A 26,065-nucleotide genomic window follows, 5' to 3' on the forward strand; every position below is an offset into this window, starting at 1 on the left:
TGAAGCACAAAACCAGACTCTACGACTCAGAGTTATAAAGCAGGTATGTTTATTACTTGCACACTGAGGGGTTAAGCAAGCAGATATTTATTGCACACAAACATGCATATTCATTAGGTTCCTGAGAGAGTGGTGGGGATATTACAATTAGTTTAGGTACTCATTTTCATAAGTCTCCTCCCTTTTGATGCTTGCACACTGCCCTCTGATGGTTATGGGCAGGGGTCTTCAAGATGAAGTAAGCAGTCTTCCTTATGGTGCACTTCTCACCTTTGGCACAGCTGGATGCCCCAGTAATCACAAAACTAGCTGAAACCAGCCATATCTGTAAGTTTCTGATAGCTGGCAAAGATTTAGAACAGTGTGACCTTCCTACAAAATTTATTGCAAGCAGAACAGGATGGGCAGACAAGGAGTATCCTAAGCTAGCAAATGTTTAGCAGTCGTTGTCTCCAAACTAACTGATGTTAAGAAATAATTCACTCCTTAGAAGGATGGAAAGAAGTAATTCACTCTCGTTAGTAAGACTACTAAACTCTGTTATCACGCCACAGACTTACAACTCAAACATTGTTCTCCGTCTTAGACCTAAAAGTATCTTAACCCTCTGTTTTCCAGCCACTTGCTTTCCTTATATCAACATTACCTACAGCCTAACTAACCATCAGTTTTTAATGCTGGAATGGGCGAGACCCCCAGGTTGTCCTGGCAGCTCAGGGGCGGCAGCTTCCAGTGCAGGCTCTGCACCATCTGGTACTGTCCCTGCTGCGTAAACATGCACGCTGGTGACCTGGGAAACAGCTCAGGTTAGCCAAACCAGCATTTGAGACGTGTCTTTTTTCCCCTGAAGCTCTAATGGTTGGTGGCTTAGAAATGTAGAACAAAAGGAAACAGCCAGTAAATCTCTTTTTAACAGTAGTGTTTTACTGGTCTACAACCATCTCTCCTTAAGGTGGGTGTTGTGGAGACCTCTGTTTAAATGCAGGGCCTCAGGAGCTCTCCCACCTGTGTTGCTGTTCACCCGTTCGTACCCAGTTGTCTTCGTTATGTGCACAGCCATTTGAAAGCTTTGGACACAAGTGATTCATACTGCAAATCAATCTTTATTATATTTTGTGCCCTTGTTTTAAAGTTGCTTTTTTTCCCAACAGCCTACAACTCTTCCACTGTATTTTTTACACTTGGCTGTGTGAAAGCTCTACGCAGCAGCCTTTAACAGAGCTTGCATCCACTGTGCTTGGTTTTCATGAGCGGCTAACCGGTACCATGCGTATGCTGCGTGTCCCACACCCGGTCACTGAGCAGGGCGTGTCCCGCACCCACCACACTGCGAGCTCCGCGCCACCCTGCGCTCCGCGACGTGTGCGCGCTGACGTCAGTGGTACGTCATGCTCCCCGCAGGCGCAGTGTGCGGCGAGGCAGCGCTGCCCCCTAGCGCCGGGGCGCGGCATGCCGGGCGAGGAGGAGGAGGATGGCGAGCAGGGGGTCGGGGGGGTCGCAGCCCCCTCCCCGCCGGCTGAGGAGGGGGACACCCGGCAGCGCTACGAGGAGCTGTGCAGCAGCCTCAACATGGACGAGCGCGCCAGCTCCGAGGCCTGGCTCAGCTACCAGAGCATGAAGCGCAACTACACCCTGGAGGTGAGGCGCGCCAGGCCGTGGGGGCAGCACGGAGGCAGCCGGCGCTGGGCGGGTAGCCCAGCGGGAGGGAGAGAGTTAAGTGGGGGGGAGGGAAGGGGACGGCCCTCGAGGCGTGGTGGCCTCTCCCTCACACTGTCCCTTTTGAGGCGCCGTCGGGGCGTTACCCCGCAGCCGAGCGCGGGCGCGTTCCGCCCCCTGTGCCGCAGCGCGGGTTCGGCCCGGCCCTGAGCCCCTGGACGGCAGGGAGGTGGCTCCTGAGCGGCGGGAAGCGCCGCTGAGGGACGCCGCTTCTCGCGATTGCGGTGCCCGCCCGCCGGGGAGCGCAGCTGCCCAGCTCCCGGCCCCAGCTGTGACTCGCAGGGGCGGCCGCGGCCAGGAGTTGCGGTGGAGCCGCACAGCGGCGGTCTCTGGCTCTGCAAGTGGGAAAATAACTGATCCTGAGTCACTGCAGTGAAAAGGTGTTAAAAGCGATCCTATCGCTGGGGTCTTGCGGGTGCCCGCTTACAAGCGCACTTTAGTTGTCTCAGTGAACGCTTGTCAGTAGCTGTTCAGTTGCCCACGTAGCTGCTTTCAGCGCTGTTACAGTAGATTTGGTTCTGTGAACGTGACACACGGCCCCGTGCCGGCTCCTTAAAACGGTAACGCAGAGTGGCGCACCCGCTGCGATCGGGAGATGCTTGTTACCGGCTGGGTTTTTCAAAATCAAGGCGGCTGTTACAATTAAATTCTGGAGTCATCTGGAATTCTTCAGGGTTCCCCATCCCATGAGCCGGCAGCTCTCAACGCAGAGCTACACGAAGCTCCGCACGGGCGGAGAGTGAGTGGGTGGTGAATCATCAGTGCCTGTAGCTGTGTGGAGGAAGGAAGTGAAGTGTTGTGGCCTGAAAGCGCCTCTGTTACACGCTGCCTGTAACCATCGGAAACGGGCTGGAAAGCTCAGGAGGAGCATTTGTGTTCGTCTCTAAAGTGTGTGGTCATCTGGCCCCGGGATACCATGTAGGCTTAAGAAACCCACAGCATCGAATTCAGTGTTCTGTGCCCACACGCCCTCTTTTTCACTGGCCTTCTCCAGTTAAAACATTGGGTTTTAATCGAAGAGAGAGCATAAGATTTAAAAAGTTTTAACTGGAATTAATTTCTGCCTTGAAGTAACAGTTCTGTTGTGCAATACAGAAAAAAAAATAAATTGAAACTGTGATTTTCTGTTCCTACTGTCTGTTCAGGGAAGAATGTTCTGATTGTAAGGAACTGTAGCTGTTGTGTATATTTTTTTTAACACAAGGCCGTACAGAATGTTATGACAGGAAAAGAGCCACAGTAAAAGGATTTTGTTAACTTTGGATCAAGAGTGACATTTATACAGGTAACTAGTAACTGCAGTTTTAGGTTTGACATAGTTCAGTGTTAAGTATCAGTTTAGTTTTGTTGTAGCTAAAATCACAGAGTAGCTCAACTTTAAAACAGCAGCTCAACATTGTCACTGCTTGAACTTCATTCATGTAGGACACGGTCCTGTCCTTTTTCCTTATGTTGGGTGCATAGCTGAAGAGGATGTTTTTCTTTGCAATGAAGTCTTTTAAATGCTTGATGGTTTAATTCACAGGGCAATGATCTGCACTGGCTAGCGTGTGCCTTGTACGTGGCTTGCAGAAAAGCAGTTCCCACAGTGAGCAAAGGGACAGCTGAGGGAAATTACGTATCTTTAACCAGAATTCTGCGCTGTTCAGAACAAAGGTAACTTTTTTCTCATTTTTAAACACGTACAAGATCTCAAAGACTGCTTATCAGCTTGTGAAATCTAGAAATTGAGAACAAATGCTAAACATCTGTCTTGTTTCCTGCTTTTAAAGATAGAATTTGTATCGCTGGAGTCTTTGTGTTATCAGATCATTGCCATGGAAGTAGAACAATTCCATTTGGTTGTTACTATGTTGTAAAAACACTGGTTTCAAAATCAGAGATTTACTTCTCTTTCTTAAAGGTGAAAGAAGCCTTTCTTTGAAAAATAGTCTGTTTTGGAAGAGTGTGCAAAGTGTGAACTTCTCACATGAGAAACCGTCTCTAATTGGCTGTGAAAATACTTTTTGGAAGAAGACTTCACTTTTTACATGTTCTTGCTTTATGAAACCAAAGCGATGTCAGAATCTGCTAAAATTGCCATCAAATGTTTATGTCCATAAAGTACATAATGTAATGAGTACAAATGTTCCTGAAACTATTTGCTGTATTTATTAGCAGTCTGAGTGTATTGTAACAATTTAGCAGATTGGATAAAAACTAAAAAAGAATCTTCTTATGCAGTCTTGCTCCCCATCTCCTTTACTGTTGGAGCTTTGCTGTTGATTTACATAATACAGAAATGTTTCTTTTTCATAAAAAATTAGAAATTCAGGAATTTAATGTGGATAAATTATTTCTGTGACATGGGCTGTCAAAGATTAGTAACTCCGAAATAAGTGGGGATAGATAAAGGACTGAAAAATAAATAAAAGCCAAATTTATGAAGTGAAATGTGCTGAAACTCAAGGGGTTTTCATACTTTGTAGAATCTTCTCAGCATTGTAGAACTAAGAGTTTGTTCTATTTAAGTTAATAAATTTTCAGAAAAATGAAAGAAATCTGCTTTTAGAGTAATGTGACTGTTGTAGCTGATTGTGTCTTTGTGAGGAAAAAACAGAACTGTGAAACATATTTAACATAGTAATCAAGTGAAGATCTAAAAATATTTTGTGAGCTGTCATGTTTATGGGTGAAGGACGGGCTCTGAGTACGTTATCATGATTGCAGGTACTTTAGGAAGTAGAAATTGCAATTTTGTTAGAAAGCGAACAGTATATTTCTGCAAAAATAGCCCAGAACTTTCAGATTTAATCTGTTTGGTGTTTTCAGCTTAATCGAGTTTTTTAACAAGATGAAAAAATGGGAAGACATGGCAAATCTCCCTGCCCAATTCAGAGAACGAACTGAGAGATTAGAGAGAAACTTCACTGTTTCTGCTGTCATTTTTAAGAAATATGAGCCCATTTTTCAGGACATTTTCAGATATCCTCAAGAAGATCAACCTCGTCAACAGAGAGGGAGAAAACAGAGGTATGTTCCTGTTATTTCTAGACTGATTTTAGAGCAGAATAGAGCAAAAATGTAATGAAATTGCCTGGGGTTTTTGGTTGTATTTTGAGTGCATTTTCATTAAAATATACAGTTTATACTGTTCTATAATTGGAAGAGTAAACCCCTCTAGTGGCTAGCTTGGATGGTAAGTCATGAAGTAATCTTGAAGATTAAGCTGGAAGATGTTGCTTACTAATTTTTGGGTGAAGCATATGTTAATTTTGACATTTAAACCATTCTTTACAAAACCTGCTGGAGTGACTAAATTAAAAAAAATAAAAGATTAAGGCTGAATAAAACACTGGAGAAATTGAAAAGAATCTCCTCACCATTAATTGATTTTGCCTGAATGAAAGAATTTAATACTAAATACAGTCTTACAGAGAAAATGTGATAAAGACTACTTGGTTTTGAGGCTGACATGCCTATTTCACAGTGAACATTAAACAACTACAGTTTAAAAGCAATGCGATATTAGACACAACATATCTCTAATGCCGCCTTTGCTGCTCTAATGCTTTGCTGTTCTGGAGATGAGCTGCAGTATATGAAGTAGCAATTCCAGTAACCTGTTACATGGAAACAAGGAACGCCATGAAGTCATAAAAATTTGTGCTAGGGGAGGAGTTTTTGTTTGTTTTTAAATCCATGTGGTAAATACTTGAGCACAGGTTCCAGTTGTGGTGGGGGAAGTGGAATAAAAAAATTAGGATTAGTTGATTACTTTGTCAAGATTTTTATGTTACCAAGAACACAAAGCAAACTTGCTAGCCATAAGTGTGAAATAGGAAGTCTAGTATGGTGTATGTGGCATTATTAAGAAATAACAAATCTTCAAGAGGTACAAAACATTTCATTTATGAAGGAGTCTTAAAGACTGGCAGAGGAACTTGGTTCTGATAATCATTTAATGTATTTCAAAACTCTGTATACTGTATAAAACCCTTTACAAAATGCTTTGTTAGTACAGAGATGATATTCTTGTGACCACATAGTTCTGAAAGTTTTGCCTGTGACAAGTGTATTAACATCAACACACTGTGTAATGTGTTCCTCCAAGAACATATACCTGCTTATATTGTTCAGAATGCTTTTGAAGAAGGAATTTCAGCTCCGGCTCTCAAAATATTTCAGTTGACTCTGTGTACCATTTGTTGTGTGAAAAAGCAGAAAAAATGTTTTCTGTAGTTTTTAAATTAGGATATTTATCTGTTCTTTGGAAATAAGATCACAATTTTGCCTTAAAAGAAAACATTTAGGCCAGCCATGTGTAACATTAAATTTACAATGATTTTCTTTACAATGATTAGGTCTTGGCCTGGTTTTATTGGAATCTGCTCTGTTGATCTGTCGTAGTGACATTTGGGTCATTACATGCAGGCTGACTGGGGTTCCACTTGTGTCTGTACTAAACCTATTCACAGCTTACTTTATTAACTTTAGTCAGGTTTTGTGGGAAGGGTGTAAGATTTTGGCCGCACTGCAGTGAAGCTTAATTTTCTTTTAGAATGATTGAATGTTGTATGATGTTCTATCTGTCTTAATTCGTTGAGCTTATTGGCTGTCTTCTTGCTGTATTTTTCCCCAAAAGACGACAACCATGTACTGTGACAGAAGTTTTCCAGTTTTGTTGGTTGCTGTTTGTTCATGCAAAAGGTAAGAGATTTGAAAGGGATTAAATATAACAAATCTAGTTTGTTATTTATTGCTTTATATCAGTCCTTAAACGCTGAATTAGGTGCAGGCATTTCTGAATTCAGAAATGGAGAAAGGGCCTTCATAGAACAGCCTGAAGACAGAATGTATTCTGTCTTAATTTCCCCAGCTGTATATTTTACCACACTACAAGTGAGTTATACATCCAAATAGTTTAGTAGCTTTTATGTGGAGTATTTTACAAAGTTTCCAGTGTTGTGGAGATCTATGCTGTAATTCCAAGGGAAAAAGATAGCTTAGAATTTTAGTTAATTCATATTTAGGTGGTGTTGTAATTAGCATAAGGTGTGTATTTATGTTTGCTGGGATGCTGCACATACTTGATTTTTTTTTTTTCCTATAACTTACTATAAATTCATCATACAATTCTGGGTGTGAATACTTCATGCTAGTATCACAGAGAGCATTCTTACTCTTTTAATAGCTTTTTTGTCTCCCTGCCTTTTTTAAAAAATGAGCATGTGGCAACTGTATCAAATAAACATATGCATTACTAAATACGTCTGCATATGCCTGTCTGGCAAGGGTGATTTTCCCTTGCATTTAGACATAGCAGTATATATATAAACAACTGTCTTGGGGACTCAGAATCCTTTGGAACACTTAAGGGGATCCTCTGTTAATATGCTTCTAGATACTATGTAGAAATAATGTGATGAACAAACAATACATTGTAATATATATATAACCTTTATTGTAAAAACAGTTTTAAAGCTAATAAGAATAGCAGCAGATTTCACCAGTTTTTCCTCGGTAATGACTGGTGGGAGAAAAAGCCTCAGGAAGAAACAGGATTAAGTCCTATTTTAGGCTTAAGTTGTTTAGTCATATCACATATAGTATGAAGTCTTTCCTCATAGAATGTGCATCTTAAAAAGAGCTTCTGCATACCTGGAGCTTTATTCACATACTGCATGGATGAGTGTTCACTGGGAATTCTGTGTAAGATAGTGTTTTGAGGGAAATAAAGACAAGATTTGTATTCCTCAATGAAAGAAAGTCTTTGTACATTCAGGTCCATTGATAAATTTCCAGAGACACTTTATATTTTTTATAAGATAACTTCTAGTAGAAGAAAACTGATAGCTTAATTTCTACAAAGAAAAGGATAAAAGGAATTTGGGTTTGGGTTTGAGGTATGTGGTAGGGTGGCTTTTTTCCAGTTTAAAAGGGAATCGGTGCTAATATCCTTGCAGTGTGCTGTGATTTCCGTAATTGGCTGATTTTGAGGATAGGACAGAGCTGGCTGACATAATACTGCGTTATCTGCAAATAATAATATTATTTGTTCAACACAGATTAACCTTTCTTTCTACACTGTGCCACATTGCAGAGGGTGCTAGCAGCTCCTTTGTGGAAAAGTTACTGATAGTACTATCAGACCCCAACATCACATCTTTGTACAGATATCGTGTGGTATTGCACGAGTGTACTGAACACTATCTTACATAGGAGATGCCTTTTTCCAATAGGCTGCAAATTCTGTTTTACTGGGGAAGAGAGATTTTTCCTGAAGAGGTGTGTTGCTTGAAACCCTGAAATACAGCATAATTTTCCTTTTTTTTTTTTTCTTTTCATCCAGAGTAGCTCTCTCCAGTAGTATGAAATACCCATTCATATCCACTGAGTCCAGAGGAGAGTTAGTACTGTACTCTATTTCCAGTCAGTCAGGACTTCACTTCTTCAGCACAGTTAGGCAGCTGAGAGAATAAGTAGGTTAGTCTGAAAAGTCACAGATTTTGCTTTTCCCTTCTATAAAATCGCCATTTCTTTGGGTTGATTGGAGAGTTGACAAGGTGCAAAGGGTCTTCAGGCATCTTGTTATTGCTAAATTATTGGCTGATATGTTTGAGTAACAAGATAACCAACTAACTACATGTTAATTAGTGAGCAGTTTCAGGCATACAAATTAACATTGTAGAGAATGCCATCTTGATAACATATCCAATTAAATTTTGCATGAAGAAGGGAAATTTACAGTAATTACAGACTTTAAAATTAGTAAGTGACTAGTGGTAAATTTATTAAAATGTGGCAGCACAAAAATGGAAGCCAGATGTCAACCATTTAAGGCATTAAGCATTCCTGGTTTGTTCGCTGTGGTTGGCAGTAATGCTTATCATGGCAACCGCACATCAGTGGCAAGTTCAGGCTTGTCTCTGTGATATTGCTGCAAGCCTGAAGATCATTGTGCTCACTTTCTCAGATGCAGAAAGTGCAGGTCTCATTCGTACGTCTGGTGTACTCTGCGAAGTAAAATAGCAGGTTTGGTTAGCAGTACTTTAGCTGTTTTATTATTTGGCACTAGGTTGTGGAGGGGAGTGGAAGAAAGCTGTTTGAAATGTCACTAATTATTTTTATGAAACTACTGGTACTGTAAAATTAGATTTTGTACTGACAGTGATGATTGCCATGCTAGACTTAATGGTTATGAAAGTGAACCTGTGTTACGTGAGTTACTTTAAGATTTTTATAGATTAAATTTTGCTATTGTATTTAGGACTTCCATTGTTTTGTTTTGAACCTTTCATGACTTGGAAATAACTGACAAATGTGTACATTTAATTCAAATTTCATGTAGACTTCATTATTTTAAATAGTTCCAATTATCTGCATTGAAATTATTTTTTTTAATTTTTATTTTTTTTACAAGCATGGAATTGGAAATTTGAATATAAATTCGAACAAGCTGCTATGTTACTGGTTGAAAAGTAACAGTAAATTAGAAAAATTCTTTAATCATATATACATTTTAATGTGTTCTAAGTGAGTTTATTACAATATGATAGATTTCTTCAAGGATTTAAACCTGTTCATAGTGGGCTCAACTAAGTGGTTTGGATCATACCTAGGGGGTGAGGGGAAAGAGTAGAAAAGTTATTAGTGTTGAAAGAGTGATAGAAAGTCATGCTGTACATATAAATTCATGGGTTTGTGATTTATGGCATTAATTCATGGTACAGTTTGTTTTAATCCTGTTTTTAGCTGTGGCCATTGCTCTAAAGGAATATCATAAACCTAAATGAGTTTGGTAGAGAGTAATGAATCTGCATATAACCTTTGGAAAGGTGGTAAGACAGTGAAGAGGTTACAAGGATTCTTTTCTACAGGAAAATAATAAATAAAAAACACTTTAGAGTTATATGAAACAAAGCTACATTGTAAACCAGATGAGAGATATACATTTTAACTGTTTCATAAAGCACAAGAGAAATTAAGTTAAATTTATTACTGTTTATGATGAGTATACCCCCACCAAAATCTTGTAAAGAAAACAGGTTGGTAAAGAGAAATAATCTCATGACTTTGAGTGAAATATAGATTCATGCTGGAGAATGGGAGAAATTGAAGGAGGGGCAGCACTTGTTCTAGCATATCTGGACATGAGGGTGTAGCCTGACAAAAGTTAAAGTTCTTTGCAGCGCTGTACACAGTGCAAAATTGGGGAAAAGGCAAGTCTCAGTCATAGCACATTTCTCCCTGTCATACACTTTTAGACCAAGATTCTCCTTCAGGCAGATAGAGTAAGAATCTGCTGAAGGACGTAGCACTGCCAGACTGGGCCTTGTTTAGGTAACAATTTTTTCTCCCTTGAGGCAGTTGCATGATACAGTTCATGCTGCTTCAAGTTATTTATGCACTGAATTACCAGATTACCGTGAGCGAAGGAGTCTGCAATATCACATTTATCAATATTCTGGGGAGGTTTGTTTTCAAAACTATGTATTTGAGTTTCTACACAATTGCTGCAGTTCCTGAAAACAAAAGTGTTTCACTATTCTCTTTGCTGCATTTTATCAAGTTTGTGTCTGCTTTACTACGTGCATTTCTATCCAGATGTTTACAGTCAGCAAAGCCTGTGTTTCCAAGACTCTTGTTATTGATTATAATAAAAATATCAACAGTTTCTTGGTTAAAAAAGTTTTAAATCTATGCTAATTTTAATTAATGGTTTATGTCTTTCTAATATTGAAGGTAATTTTCCTATGATCAGTGATGACTTGGTCAATTCGTACCATCTCTTGTTATGTGCATTGGATCTAGTGTATGGAAATGCTCTCCAGTGTCCAAACCGTAAAGAACTTCTGAATCCTAATTTTAACGGTATGTTGAAAAAAAACCTGTCTTTATCTAACGTCTCCAACAACGTTTAAGGCTACTGAGATGAGTATGAATCTATGTGGTAGAGAAAATCTAACAATATTGATTTGAAATATGTGGGAATTAAGATTTTCTGCATCTGGCTATACAGATTTCTATTCCTGTAGCATAACAGACTGCTGAATTCTGTTAATAATATAGTAAGTTAAGAACTTAGTTTACTATGTCAATAACCATTGAAGGGAGTTCCCAAGTAAAAAATGCCAGTTAATGACATTTTGGTGTCAGTGAAAGAGCACGTAGTGGCACAGGATTGCTGGGGACAGTCAGACTGGAGAGTTCCTGTGAGGCAGCAGTTGGGGAAGACCCAGTGCTAAAAAATGAGAGTGACAGTGTGTTTCTCGTTTCTGGATTGCTACTGCACTTGTTCTGAAGAGAATGGAAATGTAGGTTGATTTGATAAACGCAACTGCAGATGACTGATGAGAAGTTCCCGCTGAATTTCTTATGTAATTCTTTCCAGACTTAGAGTTCAGTTTCAGTGCTGTACCGTATTTGCATTTGCTTTATAGTGGTTTGGATGTGAACTGGGACCATTATCTCAAATTTATTTGACTAAATATTGCAGTTCACAAGTGTTTGATTAACTTGCTATTAGAACTGACATATTTAATTTTTATAACTCAGTATCTAATTTTTTTAAATCTATGACTCAAAATTGATTTTTGACAACTATATCAAATTAAGTGGACGTTATATAATAATAATCCTTTCAAGGGAATTAATTTGCTTATTTTAATTTCACACTGTGTAGACTACACAGCATAGAATTTAATAAGGAAACAGGCTATGGATTTGCAGAATTAAATAATACAGTATTCTTAATTGTAGGTCTACCTGAAGACTTTCACAGTAAGGATTATAAGGTATCATCTGATCCTCCCTGCATCATTGAAGAACTGTGTTCATTACATTACGGATTAGTTTTAGAAGCAAAAGGCATAAAGGAACATTTTTGGAAGCCATATATTCGGAAACTTTTTGACAAAAAGGTTGGCCAGTAAATTTGTGATGTAGAAAAATTTCAGATCATTCAGAACATTTTTAGGCACTGAAACGTCCATCCTTTTTTTCATTGTCTTACAGCTTTTGAAAGGAAAAGATGAAAATCTGACTGGATTTCTTGATCCTGGGAACTTCGGGGATAGCTTGTGAGTCATTGGATTTGTGGTTTGGCTTGCATCAGTATCCCTGTGCAGTAGCACATTGCATTTGCAGGATGATCTGTGTCTCAACAGCAGTAGTAGCAACTAGTTGACTTGCATATGAATGAATATTTGTGCATCATTACAGGCCTGTTTGAAAGAGGAATGGTTCTTCAGGATGCTATTACTTGATTTCTTCTTTTGTTCTTCATTTTCTATGTTTCCATACTTTTTTTTTTGTATAGAACTCAGTGGGAGCACATTGAGTGACAAGTGAGAGGGAAAAAATGGGTTTGGTGGCATTTTTTTCTTTATAAACTTAGAGATGTCTGTGAGTAAGACTTACTTTCTTTTAAATAGTATGAAAATATTAAGCGTAGTTTTTGATTTTGTGCTGCTGTGTAAGTTTTGAGGAGTTTCAGGACAAATATAAGCTCTCAGTATTTTATTATGTTCCACCTGGAGCTATACTGACTGGAAAGCCATCAGATCTAATGGGAAAATAATGTCCTTGTCACTGTCATGTTGAAGATATTGTAGACTTTAAAAGAGCTACAATGCTCAAGTCAGGGTTAAAGGAAGTCCTGAAGTAGACTTCAGGAGGCTGGAACTGTGTTTGATCAGTAAGCAGGTGACCAAATACTGTCTAAATAAAATGGGGTTTGTATCTGTCTTTTCCTTCCTGCTGTAGCAAAGCCATCAACAAGGCCTATGAGGAGTATGTTCTGTCAGTAGGAAATCTTGATGAGCGAATATTTCTTGGGGAGGACGCAGATGAAGAAATTGGAACTCTCACAAGGTGCTTAAATACAGCTTCAGGAACGGAAACAGCTGAAAGAGTACAAGTGAAGCATAACTTGCAGCAGCACTTTGACAGGGTGAGTATCACATGGTTTGTGCTGCTGGTTTTATATGGAGAATAAAATGAGTTAGTCTGTCATCACAAGAAGCAGCTAGAAAAATTACTGTATTTATTGTTTAAGATGAGTTAGATTTTGTAATTGATCAGAAATAGTGTTTACTTTGGGGGGGTTTGGACAGGATTTCTCCATGCATTTGGGCTTGCTTTGATAAAATCCACTATAGAGAATATTTAGGTAATTATCTAAAGTGGGATGTTTAGGTAGACCTTTAGGTGAAGATTTTCAAGCACAATAGGAGGGACAATTCTCCACAGGTGTTCATCAGTCCTGAATTGTCTTGCAGCTGTTGGGGCTCTCTGTACTTGTTTGTGTAGCTTCCCCTTCTTTCAGATCTCTGTCTCATATGCGGAGTTGCTTAACACATGCAAAGTGATGTTTTCTTTTGACAAATGTCCTTCAGGTGTAACTGTTACATCGTTCTCAGCCTTAGGGAATGGTTTTCACCTCACTTGCCTACAAGTGTGATACACAGATACGTCTTTATATATGAGTAATGAAGTAGCACAGAATATGGTCTTTGGGAGGATAAAGAACACTATGTATTTCAGAACAATAAAGTGAAGAAGACCTATAATATTACCAGAGCCTCCATGTGACTAGAGCAGCTTCTGAAAAACAGGCATTGGCTTTGAATGCAGAATGCAGACACATATACCTATGGAAACAGAATATCAGAATGTTTTGAAAGATGGAAAAATTCTCTTAAAGGAGGAAGGAGACAAGACAGGCACATAAAGAAGGATGTAAGCTGTATTAGCACAATTAGAGCAAAAGGGTGAAACAGCCTAGGTCACTAAATAGGTATGTTATCTTTTTTCCAGAGGGAGAGCTACTTAATGGCTTTCAATATTCTGGTGAGAAAAGGTCCGAGTAACCATATCGGCAAAAATAATGCAAATAGCTAATTCTTCGCTGCTGATCTATCATAAGAAAAAGTCAACCACCAAGTTGCACTGCATGCCAGACTCATGTAGGTTTCTGTAGTGCTGACACAGGGTGACCTGTACAACACAGCAGCTTGCGGCTGCAGTGCTTAGGCTGTTGCGTGCTTTGAGTGTCCAGGGTGGGGCTGGGGGAGCCATGTTTCTGACAGGGTGTGGAGGCAGAAATAAACCACACTTACGAATGTGGAGGAAAAACATGAGGAGCATTGGGAGCTAGACTTCATGCTAAAAAGATGGCAAAATGTAATGCATTTATTAAAAAAAGGAAAATATCTCTTGGTTAAGTGATTGTGTGGTTAGATAATTAGAAGATGCATTGGGTTTGCATTGAAGGAACATCCTTGATGTTAAATAGTTTTGATGTGATGGCTTGACGTGATGCAAATGAATTAAAATGCTAATTGGGAGGACTGTTCATGTTAAGCATTAAACCTGCTGAAAGGAAACCCTGGCTCAGTACACTTTACCTATGAGCTACACCTGCCTTCCTTACTCAGGGTAGGAGGGGACTGCTGGGTGTTTAGGGTTTTTTGATTGGCCTTGTTTTTTCAGTTCCCACCCAGTACTTGGATTTCAGTGTGAAGTCACATCCTCCCTGTTCACCTTTATATAGTACTGCTCGATACAGACACACCTGTCACTGGGGGCTCTTTTCTGAGACATCACTAGTTTGGGCTGTTTGATACTCAACCATTTTTCCCAGGCATATATCCTAACACAGGATAAGAATTATGCAGACTGCCACTTCTGTGGTTATGGCCTGTGTCTTAAGTTTTCTGGCAGTGCACAGTTATATGCTTAGTTTTTTGTCTTTTTAGTCCAAATCACTCAGGATTACAACTCCGCTAACTGGCCGCAAATATATTAAAGAGAGCAACCCATATGTGACACCTGTTTCAATGGCAACATACAGCTTAAGCCGCCTTCACACAATGCTGGCAGGGCTGAAAAATGCCCCCAGTGAAAATCTGGAGCAAATACTCAGGTAAGTTTAATGTTTAGCTACCAAACAAACCTATTCTTTAAAAAAGTTTAGTTTTAATAGCAAATGTTAATGCTGAACAGTGGGATTTGAACTGTGAGTCAGTCTTGAAAGGTTTCGGAGTAAAATAGGACCTAGAGAGATATTTAAATATCAAGGACATTGTTCTCTTTATTTAGATACACTTGTCCTTAAGGGACTGATGGCTGTAAAAACATACCATGTTTAAAACCCAGCAGTTCTGAGTGTCTCTAACAACAAACTACTAATACAAAATGTCAAGATTTTTCTTCTTCCTACTTAGCAAATCTCACCACCTAGCAAATGGCTTCCCTCTGTAGGAGATGCAACATAAAATTTATTCTTCATGTAGATAAACTATTGCTTCAGGTACAATATATTAAAAATCAATTTTTATATCATGTGGAAAATGTTTAAATATTTGTCCCGCATCAACAAAAGATATGTATATTTACAACAAAGCATGCATATACAGTAATAATAATAATATGCTGTGGCCCTTTTACAGGACAAATGCAGTTAGGGCACCTATGGGTGTATTCATATTGTTCTGCAAGATATTTACAGTTTCAAACTTTCATCATATTGTAAAAATAATTATAGGTTTGGGTTTGTTTGGTTGTTGTTTATTGGTTGTTTTTTTCTTAGCAGGAATAGTATGTTAACCTTGTTTTTATTTTCAGGTCATGTTCCAGAGATCCTTCTCAATCTATTGCCAACAGAGTAAAAGAAATGCATGAAGTATACTGCCAGAGCACGCAGGCTGAAGGAGAATTCAGTAATTTTTCCAAAGGTGGGAAACATTTTACTTATACAGATAAGAATTAAAATGCCTGTAAGTGAGTACACTAATCTCTTGTAACTACCTTACAGGTTATGCTTTAGCACAAGCGTCTTCTCTGTTATTTTTGTCTTTTCCTGTATTGAGACTTGACAAATTTCAACCCTGCATGCAAATTTATCATCAGCATTAGCTTAAATCACTGGAATTTGATGATACTTTCAGTTCAACAGAAGAAATGAAAAGCACTGTTAAGGGGAGCACCTTCTTGATCAAATATAAGGATAATTGTGGTGGCATGGATTTCTGTGACAGTAATTAATTGTAGTCTTTACAAACCCTACAGCAAGTTGGATTCATTTAAATATACTTTCCAACATATTTCTTAGCTTGAAATATGTAGATTAGAGCAATGTTAGGGATTGTTCTTATAGATGGTGTCATCATCAAAATCTGAGTTCAGTAAAAAGTTATTCTGCATTCAGGAGTCAGTGCCAGCACAGGAGAGGGATTCCTAAGTTATCTTTAAATTAACTGGTTTAGTCCTGAAAGTAGTGTAGCCACAGCAGCACAGAAATCAACTCAGACTACTAAATAGTTGTATCTCTGTAGCTTAAGATATAGAATGTAATTCTTTTATTGCATTTCTCAGTACTGTTTCTACTTAAAATTCCTGCAGATGTTGCCAGTAAGCATTTTCGTCGTGCTGAGGTGCTATACTACAAGGTCTTGGAGTCTATCATTGAGCAAGAGAGGAAGAGACTGGGAGACACTGACTTATCTGTAAGGCAAACTAAAGAAATTGTACCTCATTTCTAAAGTTGGACCTACAGAAGAGAAAACCAAGTGTAGAGCACAGTATACAGCTCTGTAAAATGAGGTTAAATATCTGAAATGCTGAATGAGCGTAAATCTCTGAAGTAATGGGAGAAAACTGCACAATCATTTGTGTGTGTAAAGACAAAGATACATGGTATTTTTAATGACTGAAGATGCCTCATTTTGGAGTCTGTTCTGTCTCTTATCAAATACGATCTCTTTCAGTAAGCTTGATAATCTCACTGCTGAAGAAGAATAGAAAGTATTTTTGTATTTTATAGTTACACTGTAAATTAAGCATTAAAATTTGCAATCCTCTTGCAGGCAATACTGGAGCAGGATGTGTTTCATAGATCGCTGCTGGCATGTTGCCTTGAGATCATTACCTTCACATACAAGCCACCTGGAAACTTCCCATTCATCCCTGAAATATTTGACATTCCAGTGTATCATTTTTACAAGGTAAAGTGTTTGATAGCTAGAAACGCTTATCCAGTCATGAGTAAGTCATGTTAATGTACACACTAACTCTTCATGCTCAGCTTTGCCTTGTCCCATAATGAAAAAATATTACACAAGTGTCTGACACTCTGCAGGTAGTCTGGAGTTTTGTACATTTAACAGTTAACACAGTGTTAGCAGTTTAACACAGCAGCAATATCCATGTATCCGTATAGTAATTGCTGGATTGTCCTTGTATCATAAGCTACTGTTGCAGCGATTCTGCAATAGTGCTTGAAGTGTTTGTTTAGAAAGATACAACTGTCTTCTGATAAAAGTGTAAGCTAGCATCTCCTTGAGTCATAGTGATGCAGTGTTAATGTTTCTAAGAGTCTCCTCTTCCTTGAAAATCAGGAGTTCTATCTTTCTGCAAGAAAAAATGCATAAAACATATATATTACATTGATCATAATTATCCACCTTGCAGGTAATTGAGGTTTTCATCAGAGCAGAGGATGGCCTTTGTCGGGAAGTAGTAAAACACCTCAATCATATTGAGGAGCAGATCTTGGAAAGCATGGCCTGGAAACAAGAATCCATAGTGTGGGACAGAATCAGAGATAATGAAAACAGGGTTCCTACTTGTGAAGAGGTAAATGCTTCTTTCCGTGTGTTACGTAGTTTTCCCACTCAGACAGGACAGTAGAGAGGGAATGTTATACCCTGAAGAAGAGGCTCTACATGTCCAAATCTTAGTTTCAAACTATGAGGTGCTCAGTGCTGAGGACACAGAACTGTAGTGTGCTCTGGTTTGTTCATGTACAGCACTACAGAGATGGCCAAAACGGAGAAATGCAGCCAAGGTTATTATCACCCAGTATTCGCACAGTGTAGCAGGAACAGGGAACAAAATGGCCAAGGAAGCAAGGTCTGGACCAGTCACTTGTGCTTGAAGAGGTTACTAAACAAGAGGAAACATGGTAAAAAGTAGAGTTTTAAGCCTAGTCACAGAAAGATTGTTTCAGTACTGTATCTTCCCAAGTAGGACAATGGCTACAAAGTTTTAGTTAGGCTGAGGGTAAGTTCTCCAGCATTTTTTTTTTTTCCATGCAGTTTTGCTTTTCAGAATCTGTAGTATAGAAGCTTTTAAAAATGTGTTACGTAGTCACTGTGTGGTAGAGACACTCTACTAACAGTATGAATATTGTAGGTAATGCCACCTCACTATTTTGAGAGATCTGCTGGGAACAGTGTTGTGGGTTCTCCGCTGACACCCAGACGAATAAATGAGGTCCGTGCTGAAACTGGAGGACTAGGGAAAGGTAAGGCTTTTGAAAGTATAGTATACTTGCACTTCTTAAACCATGGCTTTAATTTTTCATCTAAGTAAGTAGTGTACAGTAAGGAATCTGCTTTAATGTCAAGGTATAGTTAATTACAAATACATTATACATGGCATTTCTAGTTCAGCTCATATAGATATGTGATGCATTCATTAAGTTCAGCATGAACAAAATGCTGTTTTCAGAAAGCTATGTATATGAACAGCATGTATATCTGCATACATACGTATGTGTTAAGTAATACTTAAGTATATATGCTTACATCCTTATTGCTAGCACTTGAACAGTTTTGCTTTACTGTTACACCACAATCAAAGCTCCACTTACATATTTAGTTATGTGAAGTCTCAAACTTGTTCTCTGAAAAATAAAACATAACGCATGAGCTTAGAAAAATATGAAACAGTATTATTTGAGATGAAGTCATCTCTAAAAGCAATCTGTAGGGCACAAACAAAGACATGAATTGCTGGGCATGACATGTTTTGGTACTCCTTAGATTTCTGTCATGTATTTGTATAATATGGGATTATACAACAGGAGTTAAATATATGTGTGTGTGTGTGTGTGTGTTTGTTGTTTCTTAACGCACAGGCGTTTCATCCCCTTCGACCACCCTGTATGACAGATACAGCTCTCCTACAGCCAATCCTACAAGGAGAAGGCTGTTTGCTGATAACGATAATACCTCTGAGAGCAGCACTCCAGTGAGAGTTTCCCAACAGCCTGTGGTGAATACGGTGCCTGTGCAGAACATGAATCCTGAAGCGATGTCAGTAACCCCAGTGCCTGGCCAGACACTGGTTACAGTGGCAACTGCTACTGTAACCGCCAACAATGGGCAAACAGTGACAATACCAGTACAAGGTGAGAGAAAAGCTACCATAGCATTACTTGGACTTGCTCCCATCAGAGTATTAGTACACAGTAAGGAGAAGGGGGGAATAGTACACCGGTGGAGAAAAAGGATTCCTAATTGCAGAAAAATTGTTTGAATAGATGAGCAGAAGTTAGAGACAGAACATGTATACAAGGATGTTCTCACTGCTAGCATTCCTTCTAGAACTGAGTTATTTCAGCCAGCCTGCCTTCCTGAACTGGCAAGGGATGGAGGTTGAATTAGTATAAAAAAACTTGGTTCAATTTCATTATCTTCTAGTCTTCTTATGACGAAATGTCAAAAGTATTTTGATGAAACAATTTCATATATAATGTACTAAATATATAGTTATAAGCAACTAATAAAATTAGTTGCTTATTATTATAAAGCAACTTTATTTATAACAATTATTATTATTAACAATATATATATAACAATTATTCTATAAGCAACTAATAAAATTAGTTGCTTATAAAATACTGAATTTAAAAATAAAATTTAAATAAAACAACCCCAAAAAAACCAAACACCCCACAACAAATCCATAACCATCCAGAAACACCTACACACCCAGAACTTCCTGTTACTTCAGACTCTTTTCCTTAAATTATAGGTATCGCCAATGAAAGCGGAGGAATAACTTTCTTCCCAGTCCAGGTAAATGTGGGTACCCAGGCTCAGGCTGTTCCTGGCTCCATTCAGCCCCTCAGTGCCCAGGCGCTTACAGGTACCTTGAACACCCAGGTGACAGGGGCTACGCTGCAGTTGCCCAGCCAGGTCACTGTGCAGCAGATCTCTCCTGGAGAGCAAAGACAAACCCAGCCCTTTGCCACTGCCACGTCCATCAGACCACGGAAGATGAGCTCACTTTCACTCTTCTTTAGAAAGGTAATTTTCTGTCCACTTCATGCTTTGCTTAGTTAGTATTTTGTCAAGTCTTCAGTGATTTTTAAAATATGTAATTACTACTACTACTACTAAGGGAATATTCCATTTCAATGTTAATCTGTACTTTTTTTCTATCCATACACATAGCTGGAGAGTAGTTTTCTTATGCAGGCAACTTCTCACTAGCAAAGGAGTGGATTCTCAGACCACAGTTGTGAGGTAGATTCTGTACTCATCCAGGAGGTACTTGAAGGTGTCCTTTTTCTTTAAGGCTCTGGAAAAGAAAGAAATTGACCTTTTAGACACTATGTTTTATCAAATACAGAGCAGTTGATGTAGGCTGTACACTTCCCCTCCTGTGCTTGGGACAACTCAGATTTTAAGCTTAAAACAAATGTTTTCTTAGATTCAATTCCAGAACTGAGAACATCTGTTTCTTTTAAGCAAAAAAAAAGAAAAAAGATTTACTGTTTTTGTCTCCCTTTCCACAGGTGTACCATTTAGCTAGCGTTCGCCTGAGAGATCTTTGTGTCAAGCTCGATGTAACCGATGAGCTGAGGAAAAAGATCTGGACCTGTTTTGAGTATTCCTTGGTACACTCCCCTGAAATCATGATGGACAGACACCTGGATCAGCTGTTGATGTGTGCCATCTACATAATGGCTAAGGTAAGGTGTGAATAAAAAATCCAAACAAACAAAATACTTTCCTAGGACCTAATGTTCCAAACATTACAATTCCTAAAAAATACCCAAACCACCAAACTAACCAAAACAAAAACCGAAAAACCCCAAACCAACCAAACATCACAGAGAACCACCCCCAAACTACTAAAAACACCCACAGAAAAACCATTAACCTTTTCTGTCCTTCTTATAGGTGACCAAGGAGGACAGATCCTTTCAGAATATTATGCGCTGCTATCGGACACAACCACAAGCCAAGAGTCATGTAAGTACAGTTCATATTAAACAGCATGGTTTATTAAATGCCTTGGGTCTATTTTAGGAATGGATCTCTTTCTGAAGGAAGAGCATTCAATGAATGCAGACTGTGAGCCATTCCTACCAGACAGCAGTTGATCCAAAATCCTGCACTACTGAAAGCTTTTCATGCTAGACTAAACCTAAAATAGAAAATAGCTTCACTTAAAATTGCAGAGGGCAGTGCCTTTTGGATACACTCCTCTCAGGAGGTTGTCTTTTCCCCCGTAAGCACCAATGCAATACCATAATGAGTTTCTAAAAAGCCCATGTATCATGCAGGCAGTTGTTTCCTGAGAACTAGCTTCCTACTTGACCATCCTGCCTTTGCTGTGCTCCTCCTTCTCCCTACAGGTATATCGGAGTGTACTGATAAAGGGCAGGAGATGTCGACACCGCTCTGGGAGCAGCGACAGCAGCAGCCAGCAGAACTCACCTACAGACAGAAGTAAAGAGAGGAATAAGGAAAGAAGTGAGTGATTCCGAAGTCTAGAAGTTTAGGTTTAAGTCCATTTCCAAAACTGTGTGTATAAAGTAAGAGTTGGATTTTATGTCACTCAATCCCAGACAGTTCTTCTTTGCTAAATTTGGACACAATTGAGGAATATATTGATACCGTGTACGAGTTGCTGTAACTCAGGGTTAGTGTTACATCACTTTGACAGTTTGGAATCCATCACCACACACGCTTCCCTGTAGAGTTTACCACAGTGGCTGGCCTGAGCTCTTTGAGCTCAGTCTGTACAGAGAACACCCCTTTGAAGAAAGGAAGAAAATCCGTGCTAGCGTGTACTCACAGGTACTCTTTTACTTACCACAGTCATGGAGCTGCAGTAGTTTCTTTTGTAGCAGCTGGCTGTCTCCAGAGACAAGGACAAACCAGGCACCCACAGCACATCTCATAGCTCTGCAGAGGCTTTTCCTTGACATTCAAACCCACGTATTTTCCTTGAGTTAAACTTTATAAAGAAAAGCTAATGAAGTAATACTGTATATTCCTACCACCAGTTTTCAAGGTACTATGAGCTAAAAAAAAGCATACTGTTCCCAACTTGAAATGGTGCCAGTTTTCAACAAGAAAGAACTACTGTTAAAAGTGCAGTACAAATGTGGAGTTGTAGCTCTGCTAATATTGTAATGGGACTGAGCTTATACAGAAGAGCCACTTGTTTATCCAGTAAGAAGTTAGAAATCAAATGTGTTTGTGTACATGTCCTCAGCACCACACTGCTCTCTTACGGGGCTGATACTGCTTCTCTTTAAGGGAAGCTGCTAAGGGAATCACATCAGCATTGCTGATGCTGACAAGACTGGATTCAGGGCCGCTATGCTGTGATTTAGGGGTGGGGAAGGCAGTGGCTGTACAGGGCTGAACACCAGGGTGAAGGTGGCTGGAGTGGGTGAAGGGGATGTGGCTGAGCTCAAGAGCTGCTCCTCATTGCAGGCAGCAGAGACTCCAGCCCCGTGATGCGATCCAGCAGCACCCTGCCTGTCCCACACCCCAGCAGTGCCCCCCCAACCCCAACCCGGCTGACTGGGGCCAACAGCGACACTGAGGAGGAGGAGCGAGGGGACCTCATACAATTCTATAACAACATCTATATCGAGCAGATCAAAGAATTTGCCCTGAAGTACACCTCAAATGCAGTAAGTAAATTCTGTGCTTTTCAGCTGTTACGAGATTTTTTTTTACTGTACCTGCAGTGAAGTGCTCTTAGTTAACTCCACTGCAAGCAAACTCCAGGGATTGTATTTTTATGACATCAGTTCACCTGAAGGACACACTCTGCTGCTAACACACCAAGGACTGTCAGCCCCTGTTGGCTGTTTCCTCTTGTATGCAGTAGACAGCACTGAACAGTGTCAGCTGCCAGCCTCAGACAGCATTAGAAAAGTAAATCAAAACCCCCAAAGCCACCAATCTGGCCAAATCACTTGGCACAGCTTAGGTCTGTTCTAAATATGTACAGTGTGACAGCAGTGGGAAAAACTGAACAGCGCTGAAAGTGACCACCTCACAGAAGCTGTGCTTTGCAGTGTGCTTTTCCCTCTCTCTGCAGACCGACTCCCCTCCGCTCTCGCCCTACCCGTTTGTGCGGTTGGGCTCCCCTCGCCGTGTGCAGCTGTCCCAGAAATACCCCGTGTACATCTCACCGCACAAAAATGAGTCCGCGCTCTCTCCTCAAGAGAAAATCTTCTACTACTTCAGCAGCAGCCCATCGAAGGTGAGGCCAAAGGGTCTTCATTTGCTTCTGTAAATCCTTAATTCTACCTTTTCTTTGTGGTAGTGAAACTGGAAAAGGTTGTGCCGTGCACCCTTCTGTTTACATGGTGTAACACATGCTTTCTCATCTGACCCTCTTCCGACTGCCCATTCAGGCATCTAAGAAGTTGTAAAGCAATCAGGTGCCCATGAGTACCGTGTATTTTTTTAAAGTTACTCTTTGTACTGCAACACAAGAAAGACTCAGGAGGCCAGTGACGGTAGCCTTTGCTTTCAGATGGGTTCCTTGGTGTGGAGACTGTCCAAAGAGAACACCAAGTACAGTCCTATCCTCTTGCCTGCCTAGTGGGGAAAAAGTCCCCCAGCTCTTACCACGAGAGGATTTACCAAGGGAATGTGTAATAGGCTGAGTCCTATCATCCCTGGGTACCACAAACGAAGCAGAAATCTTCCCTGGGAAGCATCTTCAGTCTTCATAGAGATCATGTACCTATGATATAAGATAACATAACTATGGGTGGAAGGCCTGTCAGCACTCCATCCCTGTCACTGTTCAAGGCCAGGCTGGACAGAGGCTTGGATAACATGGTCTAGAGTGACGCATCCCTGCGCCCATGGCAGGAGGGTTGGAACTAGATGATCCTAAAGTCCTTTCCAACCCTAACTATTCTATGATTCTATGTGTTGGAACAACAAACTTCCTTGAGTAAGACAGGAGCATACTCTGGTAATGGAGAGAACAGGACAGTGATTAAGAAGGTTGGTCTGTCAAAGGAAGCACGTTTTGCAGTGTAGATCTCCAGAAATGAAGCATATGTGACCCCACTGTAATGCAATTAAAACAAGTTCACCTTATATTCAGGTAGTCACAATAATGAGAGATTAATTCTACTTTTTCCCCCCCTTCTCCCTCCAGAGGCTAAAGGAAATTAACAGCATGGTTAGAACTGGAGAAACTCCAACAAAGAAGAGAGGCATTCTCTTGGAAGATGGAACTGAAGCACCAGCCAAGCGCATCTGCCAGGAGAATCACACTGCTCTGCTAAGGCGGCTACAAGACGTAGCAAATGACCGAGGCTCTCACTGAGCCCAGTGTTCCAGCACAGGTATTCCTTCCTTGTTTCCGTCCCTCCCTGCAGCTTCACCAGCCAGGCTGTGTCACCCAGTGCATGGGGTGACCAGGCCATGGCACATGTCCTCAGCCATGCTCACCTCTGCACTGTGGCCAAGCCGATCCCAAGGCAAGCAGCCCAGCACTAGGCCTTGGCTACAGAGCAGTGAAGAGCTTTATCTTGCTTGGAGAACACACCCTTAATTCCACTCTTTACCTTGGGGCAGGTATTTACCTACATTTGCTCTGACCTGTCCCCTCATGCTGCTTTTACCAGTGCTTCACCTTTGGACTGGGAAGTTACCATGTGTCAGATCTGGGTGCAGCCCTCCCACGACGCTGTGCATTTGTTTTTAAATAAAGACCCCCACAAAACCAATGACTTAAAAGTGATATCCATAAGAAAGTCCAGTTCAGCTTGGAGGGGGAAGATGGGGAATAGCCTTTTGGAGCTCCAGAGGAAGCTCCAAGTGGATTGTTTCCATAGTCAGGATGTTCTTTGTGCCTCTGAAAGCCACCCCCGCTGTTGCTGTGTCAGGCACTGGCTGAGCCAGGTGATGCTCTGGACTGAGCTGTGAGCAGCAGACAGTACTTGGGGCCAGGCTACGAGCATTAGTGCTGCCTGTGAGGCAGAACTCTTCAGCTGTACGTTGGCAATGGTGCTTTCTCTGCCCTGTGAATAGCTGTTCTGAGGCTGACTGCAGCGCTCGCTGCAGTGAAGCAAGCTCACTTGTATTTACTTTCCAATGGGCAGCCCGCAGCTTCCTGTGGCAAAGAAGGGCACTGAAAATCACTGCAGCACACTCAGCCTGCTGGCTTTTGTCAAGGAATTTTGTATGTTTGTAATGTGCCTCCAGGTTGTTCCCAGGAAGTTGGGAGCTGCCCCCTGGCTTGCACGGCAGGAGGATGGTGGTGTCCAGCTCTGGAAAACTCCACTGGGCTGTTTGCTTGTTTGTAAATGGCAGGGCTCAGGGGGTGGGGTTGGGTTTTTAAATGAAGTAAATCAGGCTTACTCCAGCAGGGTAAGGAAGCGGTGCATCCACTGGACTTCCTGTCAGTTTCATTTAAAATAGTTCCAAGATGTATTAAACACACCAGCAACCAGCACCATTCACCCACTGACTCCTTAACATTGGTGTACAAGGCACAGGGGTGCTTTTAGTGCACCATGCAGCCCACCCAGATTCTAGCAGGTTTTGTAAGAAAGCAGAAATTAAAAGCTCTGAGTTACAAGTCATTCCTACTCCTCTGAATAATGAGAAAATTAAGACTTAATTCCACTGTAAATTCAGTTAAAGTAAAATAAAAGCATCTTTTGTTCTTGCCTGCATAACAAAAAGGCTGAAGCTAAGAAATCGTGTAGATGTTTCTGTAAAAAATATTTATGAACTTGCCAGACAATTCTTGGTATCAGTTACATTACTTTGTATGAAAATATTGCAAGTTATTTTTCAATAAAGAATTTATAAGCTCCCAATTCTATGTTCTTGTGTGAAAAAGCAGTGCATGCACAGCTAGAAACAGGCTGTGGCCCTCAAGCACCAGTTAGTGCAAAACCTAAATACCAAGACAGCCCTGTAGCTGGGCTCCCTAAGTCACTTGATGCATTGGAGCTTGCAAGAACTCCAGTCAAACACTGCAACCGATGATAGGTTAAAACTAAACTAAACTGAAATAATCACAATTTAAAAAAGATCACCCTAAAAAAAAAAATATTAATAAAATACACTTCAGTCCCACAGCAGGGGATTCTCTCTGCCCCCTTTCAGTCGTTCTGTTTTTTCTGAACATGCTTCCTCCCATTGCTGGGCTGGAACTGAGTGCCAAGGGATGGGCAGGTCCTGGACTACCCCTGCTCTGGTGGTCTTGTTCTGTAATCCAGTGCCGACAGACCCCTTTGCACACTGGCTCCTCTCTGCTCACATTTGAGCTAACTCGGGGAAAGTTCCAAGAA

At 40.4% G+C, this 26,065-nt stretch overlaps 1 protein-coding gene across 2 annotated transcripts; it reads left to right on the forward strand.

Annotated features, from left to right (window-relative positions):
* Positions 1-1,402: 1,402 nt before the first annotated feature.
* RBL2 (RB transcriptional corepressor like 2) lies at positions 1,403-24,699 on the forward strand. Of its 2 annotated transcripts, XM_057423944.1 has the most exons (23): positions 1,403-1,638; positions 3,242-3,372; positions 4,528-4,728; positions 6,341-6,405; positions 10,441-10,569; positions 11,458-11,618; positions 11,713-11,777; positions 12,463-12,649; positions 14,457-14,623; positions 15,325-15,434; positions 16,102-16,205; positions 16,566-16,703; positions 17,170-17,334; positions 17,893-18,004; positions 18,620-18,892; positions 19,519-19,562; positions 19,650-19,793; positions 20,285-20,461; positions 20,673-20,744; positions 21,131-21,248; positions 22,221-22,423; positions 22,837-23,001; positions 23,917-24,699. In XM_057423944.1, the coding sequence occupies exons 1-23, from the start codon at positions 1,450-1,452 to the stop codon at positions 24,085-24,087; spliced, it is 3,291 nt and encodes a 1,096-aa protein (XP_057279927.1). In that variant the 5' UTR covers positions 1,403-1,449; the 3' UTR covers positions 24,088-24,699. The 2 variants fall into 2 exon arrangements, with proteins under 2 accessions (XP_057279927.1, XP_057279917.1); XM_057423934.1 differs by having other exon boundaries at positions 19,519-19,793.
* The last annotated feature ends 1,366 nt before the right edge of the window (positions 24,700-26,065 follow it).

The sequence above is a fragment of the Pezoporus wallicus genome, unplaced genomic scaffold (genome assembly GCF_028554395.1).
Source record: "Pezoporus wallicus isolate ANWC-B61680 ecotype Strahan unplaced genomic scaffold, APGP_CSIRO_Pwel_v1 contig_14319, whole genome shotgun sequence".
Classification (NCBI taxonomy): Eukaryota; Metazoa; Chordata; class Aves; order Psittaciformes; family Psittacidae; genus Pezoporus; species Pezoporus wallicus.

Excerpts from the sequence above, each read along its gene's own strand:
- RBL2 (XM_057423934.1), top strand. The coding sequence starts at position 1,450 with ATGCCGGGCGAGGAGGAGGAGGATGGCGAGCAGGGGGTCGGGGGGGTC. Across the intron at positions 16,704-17,169 it reads CAGTGTATCATTTTTACAAG|GTAATTGAGGTTTTCATCAG; the intron begins GTAAAGTGTTTG and ends TCCACCTTGCAG. Across the intron at positions 20,462-20,672 it reads CCATCTACATAATGGCTAAG|GTGACCAAGGAGGACAGATC; the intron begins GTAAGGTGTGAA and ends TCCTTCTTATAG.